At 38.9% G+C, this 15,296-nt stretch overlaps 1 protein-coding gene across 2 annotated transcripts in view; it reads left to right on the plus strand.

Annotated features, from left to right (window-relative positions):
- The first annotated feature begins 493 nt into the window (after nucleotides 1-493).
- The window catches only part of cep104 (centrosomal protein 104), a 44,622-nt gene continuing 29,819 nt past the window's right edge, over nucleotides 494-15,296 (plus strand). For both annotated transcript variants that reach the window (XM_028581811.1, XM_028581813.1), the window contains exons 1-7: nucleotides 494-572; nucleotides 1,812-1,938; nucleotides 2,102-2,275; nucleotides 3,144-3,282; nucleotides 7,040-7,102; nucleotides 9,454-9,530; nucleotides 10,005-10,173. In XM_028581811.1, the coding sequence (XP_028437612.1) occupies nucleotides 1,826-1,938; nucleotides 2,102-2,275; nucleotides 3,144-3,282; nucleotides 7,040-7,102; nucleotides 9,454-9,530; nucleotides 10,005-10,173 (735 nt within the window). In that variant the 5' untranslated portion in view covers nucleotides 494-572; nucleotides 1,812-1,825. The remainder of the gene's footprint in view (nucleotides 573-1,811; nucleotides 1,939-2,101; nucleotides 2,276-3,143; nucleotides 3,283-7,039; nucleotides 7,103-9,453; nucleotides 9,531-10,004; nucleotides 10,174-15,296) is intronic.

Genomic DNA, 15,296 nt, shown 5'->3' on the forward strand with positions numbered 1-15,296 from the left:
AAGGATGAGTACTATTTATTTTACAAAACTTCAATTAAAACATAATTCTGAGCCTTCATTATAAAGCTTGTGCATTTCGTATTCCTATATATCGCATATTTTTATTGATTTATTTTTTGTGGAATATTTATATCACGAGTCTTAGATTTGCTCGCCCCTGCAGATTCACTGAGTTTACAAAGTTACCGCTTTATTTTGGAGGCAAATGTTTGACTTCCTGTAGTAACAGGCACGATGTTCTGCTTCTTTTACTGTCTATGTGCTCCACCCGTGGGCCAGGAAGAAGTTGTGAAAACGCATTATAAAATATATTTTGAATGTTTATCAATATAATAGTAGCCAAAGAGGTAGGCAGAAACATAACACAATCAGAGGTGGGTCCCAGAACAGTTAAATATACAAATAAGTGCTGATTTTAAAAGCTACTTGTACGCGTGTAAAACTACATTTACCACAACCCATTGCGACTGACGACAGTCATACTATTGCGCATGTCCGCGCTGGTTGTTGTCAGCGGTGGTTATGGAGATGAGATGGGACTACGAGCTGTCAACATTACGGTGATGTTTGTGGTAAGATATCTTTGAAATACCCACAAGAAAATGTTTTTTACTCTAAAAGGTATAGCTACAAAAGGTAGAAAATAACGAACGGCAGTCAGGACATTGTTTTGAATTTTAGCCGGTCAAAATACCTTTAGAATACAGCTATGTTCCTGTAAGACGACTAACGTTAGCTAGCAATGTTGGCTGATTGAGTAGTTAACTGTTAGCTAGCGTTAATGCCCCCGCCCAACATGTTCAATTCAGTAAGAAGGGCTTCTCTGTTCTCCTCCTACCCAAGAGAGTTGTGTAAGCCATTTCCAAGATTGTTTTTTTTATCTGAAGAGAACCATACGCTAAACTCATGCAGTAAACTGGCCGCTTAATATTTTAGGTCTACTGTGACCCAAATAAACCCTTCAACAAATCTTTAAGCCTCTTGCATTTGACATAGGCTACTACTAATACACATTCAGTACACATACATGATAAAGTACAAGTTAACATTGCTACCGGTACCAAAGGTTGTTAATATATTCTGTTATTGTTCTGTAAATTATGGAATGAAATAAATATATTTTTATTCTATTCTTTATTAAAAGTAGTCATTGATGTGTAATTGCTGAATACCATTTCATTCGCTCAAGACTAGTGATGTTACTGTTGTAAGTGCTTTAACGTTGTATGGAGTAGGTTCTGTGACAGTCCTTGAGATTATTCTATACACATGGTTGGGTACATGTGTCAGTAGTAGTGCTGATACAATACCTGAGTTTGGTTACTGATACCTAAACTATACTTTTTTCATTATTTTACCTTGAGAAATATACACATTTGTTTCTACAAAACTGTTTTTTCATTCAGAAAAAAAAGCTAACGTTCTCAAATGTTGAACTCAAGCACCCATACAAGAACACTATGTTTATAGAATGCAGTCTAAAATTGGTAAACATTTGAATCTGGAACCATCTGCTCAAAGAATAGTAAAGTAAACTTGACTGAATGTCTCACCAGACATCTAATGCCAGTTTTCAGTCCTTAACACTACTTGGTGCAATGGACACATTTCAGTCAGTTAAGAAAGATGTTTGATACCCAGACTTAAAAAAAGACATAGTTTCTTGGTTTAAACTAGACATACAATACAGAGGCTCTCACTCTCAATGGCATCTTCACACTCATCATTGTCACTAATTGAATTTCTTTCCTCTTTCAGATATTAAATATTAGATATTAAAAGAATAACATTTCTTATTTGTGTTCTATCAGTGTCCATTTGAGGGATGCCCAGAAAGATAGGATTCATTGTGGTCAACTCTTCAAGTCATGAGGACAACTTCAGTGCCAAGGAGCTCATGGTCCATGCACCCACAGTCAATGGCTGGAGATCCAGCAGGTACATTAACACAGCACTTAACTTTCAAAAACATGTCACTTTCATGCATGGCAGCTCTGTGTCTTCCTAAGCTGCAAGAGCAATACACACCTTGGCAGTTTTTCATCATTTTGTTCTACCTTCTTAAAATAGCTCAACATTGTATGAATCAAATATTCCGCAGGCTCTGCTCCTACCCTCAGCACATCACCCTCCAGCTGGTGGAGAGAAGTAGAGTGAGGAAACTGCAGCTGCTGGCCCACCAGTACTTGATCCCAGCGAAGGTGGAGTTCCACATTGGAGACACCCTCCCTGAAACCAGCACATCAGGTTTCCCTGGGCAGCTTCGCAGACTCGGGTGAGACTCCAGACTTGGTCATGCTCAGTTTTGACTTCCACGCTTTTGTGTATTTTTTCTATAATTGCACATTAGATAAATGCAAGATCGTTTCGGAGATTAGGATGATGCAGCATACACAAAGTTGTTTTTAAGTGCTCAAGTGAAATGGCTTTTTCTGGTGGGGACAGTCTTGCTTAGGCACCTGGTGATGATGCTCTCCAGACATTCAGCTTAGTTCCTTTTAGGGCTGCACGAGGAAAATATGCGATACGCGATAACGTTGTTGAACGATATTACTTGCGATAAATTAACATATATTAAAATGTACGCCTTTCTGTTGCTTTCATTATTCTTCTAAAATACAACAAATTGCTTGTTGAATTTAAAACAAATAAAAGGAAATCATTTCTAAACAAATTGAACATTGAATTGACAATAAAAGGTACCACTAAAAAGAATGACCGTTACACTTTAAAGTGCAGTTGTCTACTGATATTGTCTTTCCACTTACCTAAAAAATCTCAAAGTGTCTATTCCGATACGTCGCAACCTTTAGCAATATGTATATTGCGCCAGTTGATATTGGGATGACGATAAAAAAACTATATATTGTGCAGTACTGGTTTTGATAGTGTATCTAACCACTCCAGGAAAGACGTTCATGCAGAAAAGCTCCATGGCAAAGCCATGTTGGATCTCCAAAAGGCATTTGATAGTCTAAGAGCTATTAGTTACAGTATGAATTACCCCACAGGGATAAACAAAGTACAAACAAACAAGTATATGTACAGTACATCATCACAAAAAATTAGGTGGCAGTGTATTTTAGTATTGCTTATGTCAGCATAGAGTTGGACTGAAAAACAACACTTTATTCTCACCACAGGTACGTGTCTTTGTCGGACAATGAGAAGACAGGCTTCAAAGCTCGGGAGCTGAAATCAGTCCATGTAGATGCCATCGGAACATACCTGAGAATAACCTTCCATAGGAGCCATGTCAACCATTATAATCACCACAATCAGGTAGACGGTAACGATGCACCGACACTACTATTTCAAAACTTTTGTCTGATGCAGAAGACTGATCCAAACTGTGAGCAGTTGTAAAAAGTTTTTTACTCAATGTTGCCTTCCAGAACGAATTAGGTTACATGTTTAAAAGTATCTCACCAATAACAGCAGCTATAGAAGCAGCCATTTCTGTAAACCGTGTCTTTCTAAAATTAGTGTTTTCAGATTATTTAAAGTCATTGCCTATTTTTCTGGAATTTCTTCCAGTGTTTGAAGCACGGAAATTATTTGTCATGTTTTCTGCTGCAGGAGGCTCCCAGTAGCAGCACTAAGCCTGGTATTCAGTAGCAACACAGACCAGAGCACCCCACCCTAGGTGTCATTAAATTGATGATTTTTGGTGACATGTGAACATGTAAATGTGACTGATATATACAGTATGTTAAAGAAAACATACATTTCAGCTTAATTCGAACATGTTCCGTAGTTGCCTTCCAATATTAAATTGAGTGGCTTCCCTTGAAATGTGTTTAAAAACTGCTTTAGTAGACAATCTTGAGAATACATGTATTATTAGTATATCATCTTGCCAATTATATCCTCAACTGCATAAGCTTCATTTGCATTTTCAAAAGTGCATGCGTAGAAATGATTAGTTGTATAATCATTTAGTTGATTGAGAGAAAATTATAGTAATATATAGTTTATGATGGATTATGTTTAATTATACAGTTTTTAAGTGTTCACCTATACTTAAGATACTTTTTCAAAACTCTTAACACAGTAACACACTGACCTCACACAATTAGTCAAATAGGCTAATGTGGTTGGCTCAAAACCACATTTTGTTCATTAAATACCAACTCTACATCTACAAAAAACAACGTTCTCTTCATTCACTAACTCTATCAAAACACGACATACCTGACTCAAAAGCAAATAATTTGGTCAAAACACTAGCACGTTCCCCCCCCGCCCCCAAGAGGAGCTTTACTAACAACAGAAAATGCAGCCTGTGATCAACCTATAATCCAACCTACGTGGCTTTTGGTTCAAAATGTGTAAGAATAATGTCAAATACATACATATAATTACAGTGAAACAAAATAGGCCCAGGAGGGAAAACGAAACAAAAATGCACAGTACTGTTCTAATCCATGCGATCTTCAGCATTTGGCCACATGTTCTCATCTACATCACATCTTACAATATGTCGTCTCTCGCTATGCACCTTGGATAGAAACGCTTGGCATGCCTTATCCAGCCCTGGCAGTCATCAGCTGAGATGTCTCTGCAGCCAGCATCCATTGCATCCAGCAGAGACATTTGGTCATGTGGCCGATGATCATACACCTTCCACATCCAGGAAGAACAAAATTCCGCAATGGGTTAAGGAAAGGCGAGCAAGGGGTTAGGAAAAGGGAAACCGTTCTTGGATGGGCCGCAAACCAGTTTGTGATTGCATGTGCATGGTGAAATGCTACATTGTCCCATGCAATCACAAATGTCCTTGTGTTGGGCGCCCAGATAGCTCAGTTGGTAGAGCAGGCGCTCCTATATAGAGGTTTACTCCTCGATGCAGCAGGCCCGGGTTCGACTCTGACCTGTAGCCCTTTGCTGCGTGTCATTCCCCTCTCTTTCCCCTTTCATGTCTTCATCTGTCCTGTCAAAAATAAAGACAGAAAATGCCCCAAAAAACAAATGTCCTCGTGTTTCCTCCAACCTTTTCCCTCTCTGCTTCATTGGTGGAGTATATAAATACAAAAGAAGTCGATCAGTGTTGTAGGGACTAATCTGGCATTACTGCAGGACCAAACCAGCACTTGAAATTGCAGAACACATTGTAATATTTGCTCCACTCTGACCCGGCACATCAACGGTAGTCCTTTTCCTGATGGCGTTTCTTCCTCACCGACGTGTCTTCTCAGTGTTCCAATGATCATTCAGAAATGCTGCATATTTTGTGGTAACAACATGAATCGTGTTAATGGTATGGCCTGAACAGACTGATGTTGGGCTAATTGTGTTTAGGGTTTTGAAAATGTGACTACAGATTGGACAAAAGGATGCAGATTATGCAGATTTTTTTACTCAGAGGATGAGGCTGGTTCTTCTGTACTCTCCTTATTGTCAACAAATCCCATAAAAAGACTTGAACTAACAATGTGTTAGTCCGTCTCTCAGTACTTCCCTCCCTTGTCTGTGGCACTCAGTCCCAAGTCCCGTTTGTTCCTGCTAAAAATTTCAATCTGTAAAATCAGGTCACACATACAGTATATAGTTTAATTTTTTTATCAGGCTAAACAATTTCCTCAAACAGTCTGGCACTGCTGTTTTTGACACACATTACTCAAATAGGAGTAAATAGTGCATTTGTTGAGTACTACTTTCAGTAGAGCCCGACCGATATATTGGCGGGCCGATATTAGGCATTTTCCAAACTATCGGAATCGGCATTTATAATGGCCGATAAATGAATATTTAAAAAATTAAATAAAAACGGATGAAACACTCTTCAACCATGTTATGAGTGTTGGCTTTGCATAGTCTGTCCACCAGAGGGCGCTCTACAACGTCCCTGTTGGCAGGTTTGTATTTTTATACATTTTATTTATCAGAACTTTAATATGTTTTGATGTTCCTCTGTTCTGTTGTGACAATAAAACAATTTTAAACTGCATTATCATATTATTTTAGAGAGGACTCATAAATAACTACAAATAACTAATGTTAGGGAACTCTGTTTATGTTTTGTTACGCATTTCTGGATTAAAAAAAATAATAAATATATATATCGGCCGATATATTGGATTTTTAAATCACCAAATATTTGTATCTATCGGCTTTAAAAATCCTTTATCGGTCGCGCTCTAACTTTCAGTAGCGGATTAATACACATTTGGTGCTTAAATCAGTATTAACAGCAGCAGGACGGTGTATGTGCGATTGACTCAAAACAAATGACAGTGTGTGTGTTCATCATAATGAAGGAACATTTTGTGGCTCACTGAAGAGAAATAAGTTAGATCAGGCTTTGTCTACACAGGCAGTACTTTGCGGGAACTTGCAAAAACTGCGGTTTGATGAAAAAGAGAAAAAAGTGATTCCCCCCAACACCCTGCTTTTCAATGATGTTCACATCGCTCAATTACATCACTTCATAACGTTCCCATGGCAACAGGGGAAAATGGCTGCTCTTGTGTGAAGTAAATGCAAAATTTTTCAACTTTCGTTGAAAAATCACGTTTTTCTGGAGGGACTGGTTATAGGGCTGGGCAATATATCAATGTTATATCGATATCGTGATATGAGACTAGATATCATCTTAGATTTTGGATATCGTAATATGACATAAGTGTTGTCTTTCCTGGTTTTAAAGGCTCCATAGTCATTAAATCCACGTTACTGATGGTTATATATAAAAAATCTAATCTTTCGAAATCTAATATTTTGTGAAAGCACCAAATGTCAACCCTACAATATCGCCGCAATATTGATATCGAGGTATTGGGTCAACAATATCGTGACATTTGGATTTTCTCCATATTGCCCAGCCCTAACTTGTTAGTAGGATCAATTCATTGTTGGTCCCAGGCTTTCATGTGATTTGTTGATAATAATACAAATATAGAATATCACCAGCCTCATCCTTTAAACTGCAGTAAAATATGTCATTATTAACCTCCCACTACACCCATTTACCACATGCATAGATTTTTTATTTTCTTTTGCTGTTCTGTTCAACCACCTCATCTGTTTATGATTTCAGGTTGCTTTGGTTGCCATTAATGTTCTGGGAGATTCTTTGGATGGCAATGCATTTAACACTATTGTAAGTGGGCACTCTCTTCACCCGTCACCCATCTCAGTACTTTCATCCACACAGCATTAGGTGGGGCTGTTGTGCTGTGGTTTTGTGAGCCATTGTGTCATCAGTCACTTAAAAAGGGGTTGATTGATGTTTCCTCATCCATCCACTGACACTTTGAACTTTTGGCACGCTAAAATGGGAAACAGGTCCATTAAACAGAACAGGTGAAATAAGTGTTCCTCACATATCATATATCATTTATTTATTCTTCCTAAAACTTCATAAAACAAAACAAATATTCTGATCATGTTTCTCTTCCTGTTATGATGTTATTGGATCAGTGCAAAGTTATACATTTTATGTCTTTTGTTAGAATTCAAAGTAATAATACTAATGGGGATGGACATATATGCAAATCCAGTACAATAAATATAATAGATACTGTATATTGCATGGGTGTTTTATGTAGTATTTATTAATATTGACTGATCCAAAGACACTACAGTGTGTGTGTGTGTGTGTGTGTGTGTGTGTTTGTGTGTTTGTGTGTGTGTGCGCGTAGGTTCGTGTATATGTGTCAGGAATGTAGTAATGAGACACAAAGGGAGGACAGTATGTAATCACACAGGAGGCCTTTAGTTTGCCAGTGTAATCAGATAGCCCTGCAGACAGACAGGTTTTGGAGGACACAAACACACACAGACATGAACACACACTCGCACAGATTCAAGCGAACAGGCTGTGCATTGTTGCTCCACTAATCCGACTCTGAGCACCTCAACCACGGCAGTGATCTTGCCTGGAGGGTCGGCTTGTTCTCTTATATCTGTTCTGTGAGTGGATGTTGCGTTTGTCCTGTGGAGGGACACTGTGGTATGGATACAGGGTGAAAGCTTATTTAAGTATGTGCTGCTTTAAATGCGTCAAATCATCCAAATTATGAAGAAAAAGACATATTTTCTCTTACCTCTAGGGGGTATCTAGCCACACAGATCTGTCTTGAGATTTCTGCGTCCACTCCAATGCAATGGAGGTGTATGGAATTTTGTTCAAGGTGATCACAGCTACAGCATTGAAAAAGTGGGATGGTTGATGGTAAATAGAATCTTTTTCGCTGTCACAGAGATGCTGAAGCTGCCTTCATGGTCTCCATTAAGTCTCCATCATATATAAATCTGCTCTATGGAGGTCAAAGGTTTTCTCTTAGTTTTTCTATTAAGTACCATGATATGTCAAAATGGGCCCCGGCTCCGGGAAAAATGCCTAGAGGTGTGTTATTCCGGTAACTTTGAGGTGCCCTGTTATGCTAAATAATTTACCCAACACATCGTCACCACTTTTCATAGGGGCTGTTTTTCTTTGTTGCAGAGTAGTTTCAGAAAACTAATCACTGCCTATTGCTATGCTATTATTGCTATTATTTTTGAATGATGTGCATACTGCATACTAAATTCCATTCACCTCTATCATAATTGAGTGGAGGCAGAAAGTAGTGAGAGAGTTTTTTGTAATGCATGAAACAAAAATGTGCTTATGGCCAGTACAAAAACATCAGAGCTAATTGGTGTTGATGACTAATGAAGATGATGTGACATTAACACTTAAAATTTTTTTAAATTTTATGTTATAAGTAGTCTCCTTTTGTCAGTAACATATTAAACCATCAGTCTATCCATCATAGATTTTTTGCTTCCTCTTAGTAATATGCCACTATCGAAAATAGTGACATATTAAAACATATTTGGCTGCTTTTTATCCTCTTGGAATATATTTTGCTTATAATTTCAGGCAGAAGAACTACATAGTGTATGATTAGATAAGTCTGCACTGCAGACTCATCTAATCATACACTCTGCAGTATTGTTTTGTGTTCCTACTTATGGCAAGCAGGAAGTTTGCATATTAAATGCTGTTTTGGTCCTCATGAAGTACAGCATTAGGCCTATGTCTTTAGTAGACACTGTTTCCTGTTCTTATAAAGATTGGCCGCTTAACGCTTCAGGTGATGTTCACAGTGTACATACTGTATTGGATTACAAGTTTACATACATGGCCGTAGCCTGGAGGTGCTGATTAATGATTTGGGTTTGTGTGTGTGTGTCTGTGTGTGTGTGTGTGTGTGTGTGTGTGCTTGTATTACTGTCATTTTTAAGGTCCAAAGTTTTTTTTTTGTTAAAGTCATTCTGACTGACCCTCACTTTTGAAAGGATGATGTTTTGGTCAGTTTTAGGTTAAGGTAAAGGGTCAAGTTGAAGATCACCTTAAAGCTAATGGTTTTAGAAAACAATTAGCAGATCTTTCTGAGCACAGTAATACAAGAGTATATACAGTATGCATGTGTGTGTGTAATTTGTCCATCTGTTTACCCCCAGCCAAGCAGAGAGCAGCTGATCGAACACTACCTCAACAGTACCCAGCTGGAAGTCGCCTTGGACTCGACCTTCATGGGGTGAGGCTAGGCCATTGAACCCGGGTTTCTTTGTCTTGTGACAATAACATTGTTCAACAAAGCCATTTAGTCTGGAAGCCAACCAATAAGGCATTCAAGGTCACTCATATTTGAAGACAATGCAGGTGGCAGCCCGTACAAAGAGGAAAACACATTGCGAAATATTTCTTTTTTTCTTTTTTATAAATCAACCCCCAAGGGACGGTTCACCTCAGGGTCTCACTTCTTGGGGGTCGGTCAGTGTTTTTCCCCTTTGATCAGGATTTGCACAATACTGAGCCCATGTAACTGATGATGACACATGTATTCTACTGTACACTGGCATTATCTCAAGGGAATTTAGAGACTAAATCAGCTATTCTGTTTTTTTATATTATTACAACGCTTCACAAGTGTAACAAGCTCAGACCTGAGAGAACGAAAGAAATGTTTCAATGTTTAAAATGTTGTTTTTGTGTCCTGTCTTGCACCCAGTAAATGTGAGTCTATCTCTCCCTTGGACGACCTGGCCTTCGACATGTACCAGGACCCCGAAGTTGCCCACATTATCCGACTCCTGGACCAAAAGAAGCAGGACATGGTCCGGCAGGAGAAATACGAGCAGGCTAAGAATCTGAAGCAGGCCATTGCAGACCTGCAAAAGGTACTGTAGCTGCTGGGAGGCAGACTGGGTGGCTACAATACATTGACACCACATATTTGCTCTCATGGTTGAGCAGTATGCATAAAAAATACTAGGATGTGTTGTCTCTTGTTACTCACATTCTGAAAAAGTTTTACAAAAACTAATATTTAAGGCATTCAAAAGATCAAAAGAGGCTTAATTACAGTTACAATATTATTATTAAGCTAACCTAAAGTAATCGCCAACTGGCTCTTGCTCTATACTAAACACAGACATGACAATGGTGTCAATGTGATTATTCACTCAGTTATTCATTCTAAAGAATATTTTCCCCACACAGCTGGACTGTAAACTGCAATTTTAGTGTGAAAAGTAAAGGGACGAGCTGCCTCAGAACAGTTGATGCAGGTACCATAACAGCAATTTCAGGGTGGACTTCAGTATTTATCTATGACAGTTGCATTGTGTTAATGTGGTCTGGAGAATGTGCCTTTGTTTCAGTACAAAGTAGAACGTGAATATACAGGTGCACAGACACACAAACACACATATGCTTTAGTTCCCTGGTTACTGGAAGTATTTTTTTCCCGGGAAAAGGCAAGTCGATTTTGGCAGAAAATACAGGGATCTCTACCTTCAGAATTTATTCTAGAACTTTGAACGAGTACATTTACTCAAGAACTGTGCATAAATACAATTTCTACTAGTTTTCTACTCCACTACATCATAGTGGGAAAAAGTGTACTATTTACTCCACTACATTTATCTGACAGTTATAGTTACTATTTACACAAAACATATGATGATCTTAAATATGAGGCATTTTTATGGATATAGTACATCTACTACCACTCAACTACTACTACTATTACTACTACTACTACTACTGCTACCCCAACAGTATGTACATACATAGTGGACCTTAGCACTACCTCGACCAGCTACAACATTAAAATGCTTTTTACACATGAATTTATCTATAATAAGAATCCACTATTATGTGTGGCCAGGTTGGCTCGGTGGGTGGAGCAGGCGCACATGTGCTTGGGGGTTTGTGCCTTGAGGCAGAGGTCCGGGGTTCGAGTCTGACCTGTGGCTGTTTCCTGCATGTCTCCCCCCCCCCCTTTCTTACCTATCTGTCCTGTCGAATAGAGGTGGAAAAGCCCAAAAAAGAATCTTAAAAAAAAAGAATCTACTATTATATTACTGGTATGTAACAAATAAACAGTGATAGGGGGTCATACTGCAATGAGCACTACTACTTAGCTGATATTACTTATTTTCTTTCTGTAAAGAACATCTGAAAATGTATTCCACCACTGTTCTGGACTCCTTTACTATTATGTTATCTCTATTGGCTTTTGCCAGCTCTTTTTTTACTTTGAAAACAATGACCAAATTTATATATGTAATAAGGAAATAATTCAGATCCAGATATCATCATCCCACCCACTGCTACTGATAATAATTTCTCTTATGCAACTCTCAACTCTTTGTGAGGCTTGTATTTCCTCTCCAGATATCCAGTGATATTTTCAACAGTAGTTGTTAAACATTGTTCAGATTCCTGTTACTGACCTCCTTTGTATACAGCGTTACCATGCTGACCATGAATTCTTAATGAGCTCAACAGCTGCAGGGATGGTCCTCAGGTTAGGGCTGGGTACTGAATTCAATACTTTTTAGGCACCGACCGAATTGCCTCCTTAGTATCGAGTATCGAAAAATGCATCGTCAATGCCTCGCCTAATAATGCTTGTAATTTGCTGTCCAACGTTACAAATCTCTACGTTACGCACAGAGACGGGGCTCACAGGAACTGAATATAAATAAATAAAGACTTTTGCCGTAATTTTGTAGTTCCTTTTTTGTTAAAATGGATTTTATAAAGTGGTATCGGTATTGGTTTCAGTATCGGTATCGACATTCTTTGTTTGATACCCATCCCTACCTTAGGTATTGTCTCTCCCACTAACCACAAGCCTTTTGGTAACCAAATAACACACACACACACACACACACACACACACACACACACACACACACACACACACACACAGTAGCACCTTGTTGGTATGGCATATTATCATTGCAGACAAAACCTTTGGCAAGGAAGTCATGCTGAAAGTCCCATGTCATTACACCCACAGGATATCAGAGGGTGGTTTTTGGTGTCACAGGTTATGTGAAAAGACATGATAAAACAAAGGAAGGACAAAAGCAGTTCTATTGGCTCTACCACCCATCAACCTCAGCATACAGACCAGTGGCACTAACATCTGTGCTGTGCAAATGTATGGAGAGGGTGGTCTGTAACATCCTATCAGGCATGGTGTCAGACAAGCTGGACCCATTCCAGTTTGCCTACAGGGCAGGACGTGGTGTGGAGGATGCAAGCCTCTCACTTTTAGACAGAAAACCTGGACTATTGGTTATTTTATTCATGGACTTTTCCTCAGCTTTTAATACGGTGTGCATTAAAAACTTCTACATTACCTCTCTGATCTTCAAATGTTTTCTTTGCTGCACAGACCACAACAGGTGTCTTTTAACAGGCTTAAATCAACAAAGCTTATTTTAAATACTGGACTCCCCCAAGGTTGTGTTTTATCCCCAATCCTCTTCTCTGTGTACAACAACATTTTGTGTAACAGTCAAGGTATGGCACTTTTTAAATATGCTACCAGCAGGTTGTAAACAATCTGTCCCAAACTTTTGTTGAGCTCTCCTTGGAGCTCAACATTACAAAAACAAAGGAGCTATGCTATGGGGGCAGAGATAAGGCATCACCTCGGTTCCAGCCACTTAGCATCCAGGGTCAGCCAGTGGAAAAAGCGCAGGTATTCCGGTACCTGGGCACAGAAATAGACACTTCCCTGTCCTTTTCACAACACACAGACACAACATACAAAAAAGCACAACAACGTCTCCACCTGCTCAGAAAACTCAGAACTTTTCAGATCAGCAAGGACGTGTTAACTCTGGTTTACCGCTCCCTCATTGAATCAGTTCTCACTTTCAATATCTCTTCCTGGTACAACCAACTCACCATCAAACACAAAACAAGACTCTCACGCATAGTGAATCACGCTGCCAAAATAACTGGCTCCCCCCATCCCGTGTTTTAAGGTACCACTGGCCCGAAAAAAAATCTACAAGAAATCCTTCATCCCCTCTGCAATAGCCATATTGAACAGCACAAAATGAACACCACAGTCAGCTGATACCTTAACACCCCCATGTCTTGTTTTTTTATATGTCCGTGTGAATGTCTCTTTGTGACTGGAGCCTTATCAAATACAATGTTCTGTAACCCTTGTATAACAGACAATAAAGTATTATCTTATCTTATAGGGGGTGCCAGCAGTGCAATCATAACTCCCATGCAGCACCTAAACTTTGGAATTCACTACCCATTAGGGCTGGGCGATCAGATATCACAATATTCTTGACCAAATACCTCGATATCGATATTCTAGGGTTGACAATTGGTGCTTTAACAAAATATCTTCACACTTAGATTTTAGATAAATAATCATCAGTAATGTGGACATAATGTCTAAGTGGGTAAATAATAGAGCAGCTAGAACAGTCTGGTAAGTTCAGAAAAGTACATCACTTTACTGTAATGCAGCCTTTAAAACCAGTAAAAGACACCACTTATGTCATATCACGATATTATGATATCCAAAATCTAAGATGATATCTAGTCTCAGATCACGATATCGATATAATATCGATATATTGCCCAGCCCTACTACCCACTATTATCTGTGTACTGGATTCCATGACCCACCTTTTTAAACTAGCTTACTCATTTTAACTGCAATAACTGCATCTTATTTAACATCAATCTTAACTCGTTGTACAATGATTTGTTGCTTATTGTATGTTTTATAGTTGATTTCCTTCTGGAGATCCCAAATATAAATTGGAGAAACCGTATTTATTACACCAAAAGTTTGTCCAAAGAGAGTAAAGAATCACAAAGACTGTTCAGACTGTGTCGCTTGGCACCTGATTAGCAACTTATTACAGATTTATGGAGTTTCCAGACTTACTGGAAATTGTTGTCATATTTCCAGCCTGTAAATCTTAATGATTCACCATGTGGCACACTCACTGTTATGCAGCACCAGGGCTGTATTACTGTGCAGGGCAGAACTGCCTGTGTCAAGTCCATTTCCAAACCAGCTTGAGCTCGATTCTAGATAATTACAATTTCAGTCTTGTTTGTGTAATTTTGGCCTTTGTTTCTCTTGGTTATGATAACTCTGTGCTCACCAAAGTAATTGCCTAAATTGCTCACGATGAGGTCCAAGGCGGAAAAAAGCATTTGTATCATTAGACAGGTTGTAAACGTTATGAGGATTTAGCCAGATTAAAGTTACAATATGTAATACTGACAGCTAGTGTTTAAAATAGTTACTGCAGTACAAATTCAAAATACTGGAGAGAGTCGTCTCCCCCGCCCCCTCCTCCCCAGAGTTGAAGTTCACGTTGACAGACACACTTTTTCGGCTTAGAATTATGGTGAGAACCGCTAAAAAATAACACTACCTTGCTGTCCTCTCCACCCAACTGAACAACCTTTATTGGCTTAGAATTACGGCAACAATCGCTAAACACACTGCAAACTCATAGTACCGATTTACAGCGCCCCTCTCTTGGCTTAACATAACTCACCCTTGTCGGCTACGGCCGCTGAACAGGCTACATGTTGTAAACAGCCCTGGCCCGCTTGCCTGGTCCTCTGGTAACGTTAGCAGTTAGGCGGGTTAGCATGGCGGCGTTAGCCAGGACCAGTCGGGATCACTTCACTGGCTGTGTCTCAATTGTTTTTGCGAGTAACCAACTCGGGTACTCTATATAATTCAATGTGAGTACATGAATGTTGAAATGACATAAAATGCCCATCTCTTGACTGCTGATGTTTCTTGCCTTGTTGAACTTCTTTTTAGTAACGTCACTACATTCACTAATCTCAGCAATTAACTTGGTGATTACAATATTAGCATGAAAATAAGATCAAAGTTGTAATAAACTGGAGTAATTCTTTAAGAAAACACCACACCAAGAACAACACCAGATGAAATTGTAATTTAGACCAGGACCAAAACCGGCTCATGAACAGAACAGTA

This window comes from Perca flavescens, chromosome 7 (assembly GCF_004354835.1).
Source record: "Perca flavescens isolate YP-PL-M2 chromosome 7, PFLA_1.0, whole genome shotgun sequence".
Lineage (NCBI taxonomy): Eukaryota > Metazoa > Chordata > Actinopteri > Perciformes > Percidae > Perca > Perca flavescens.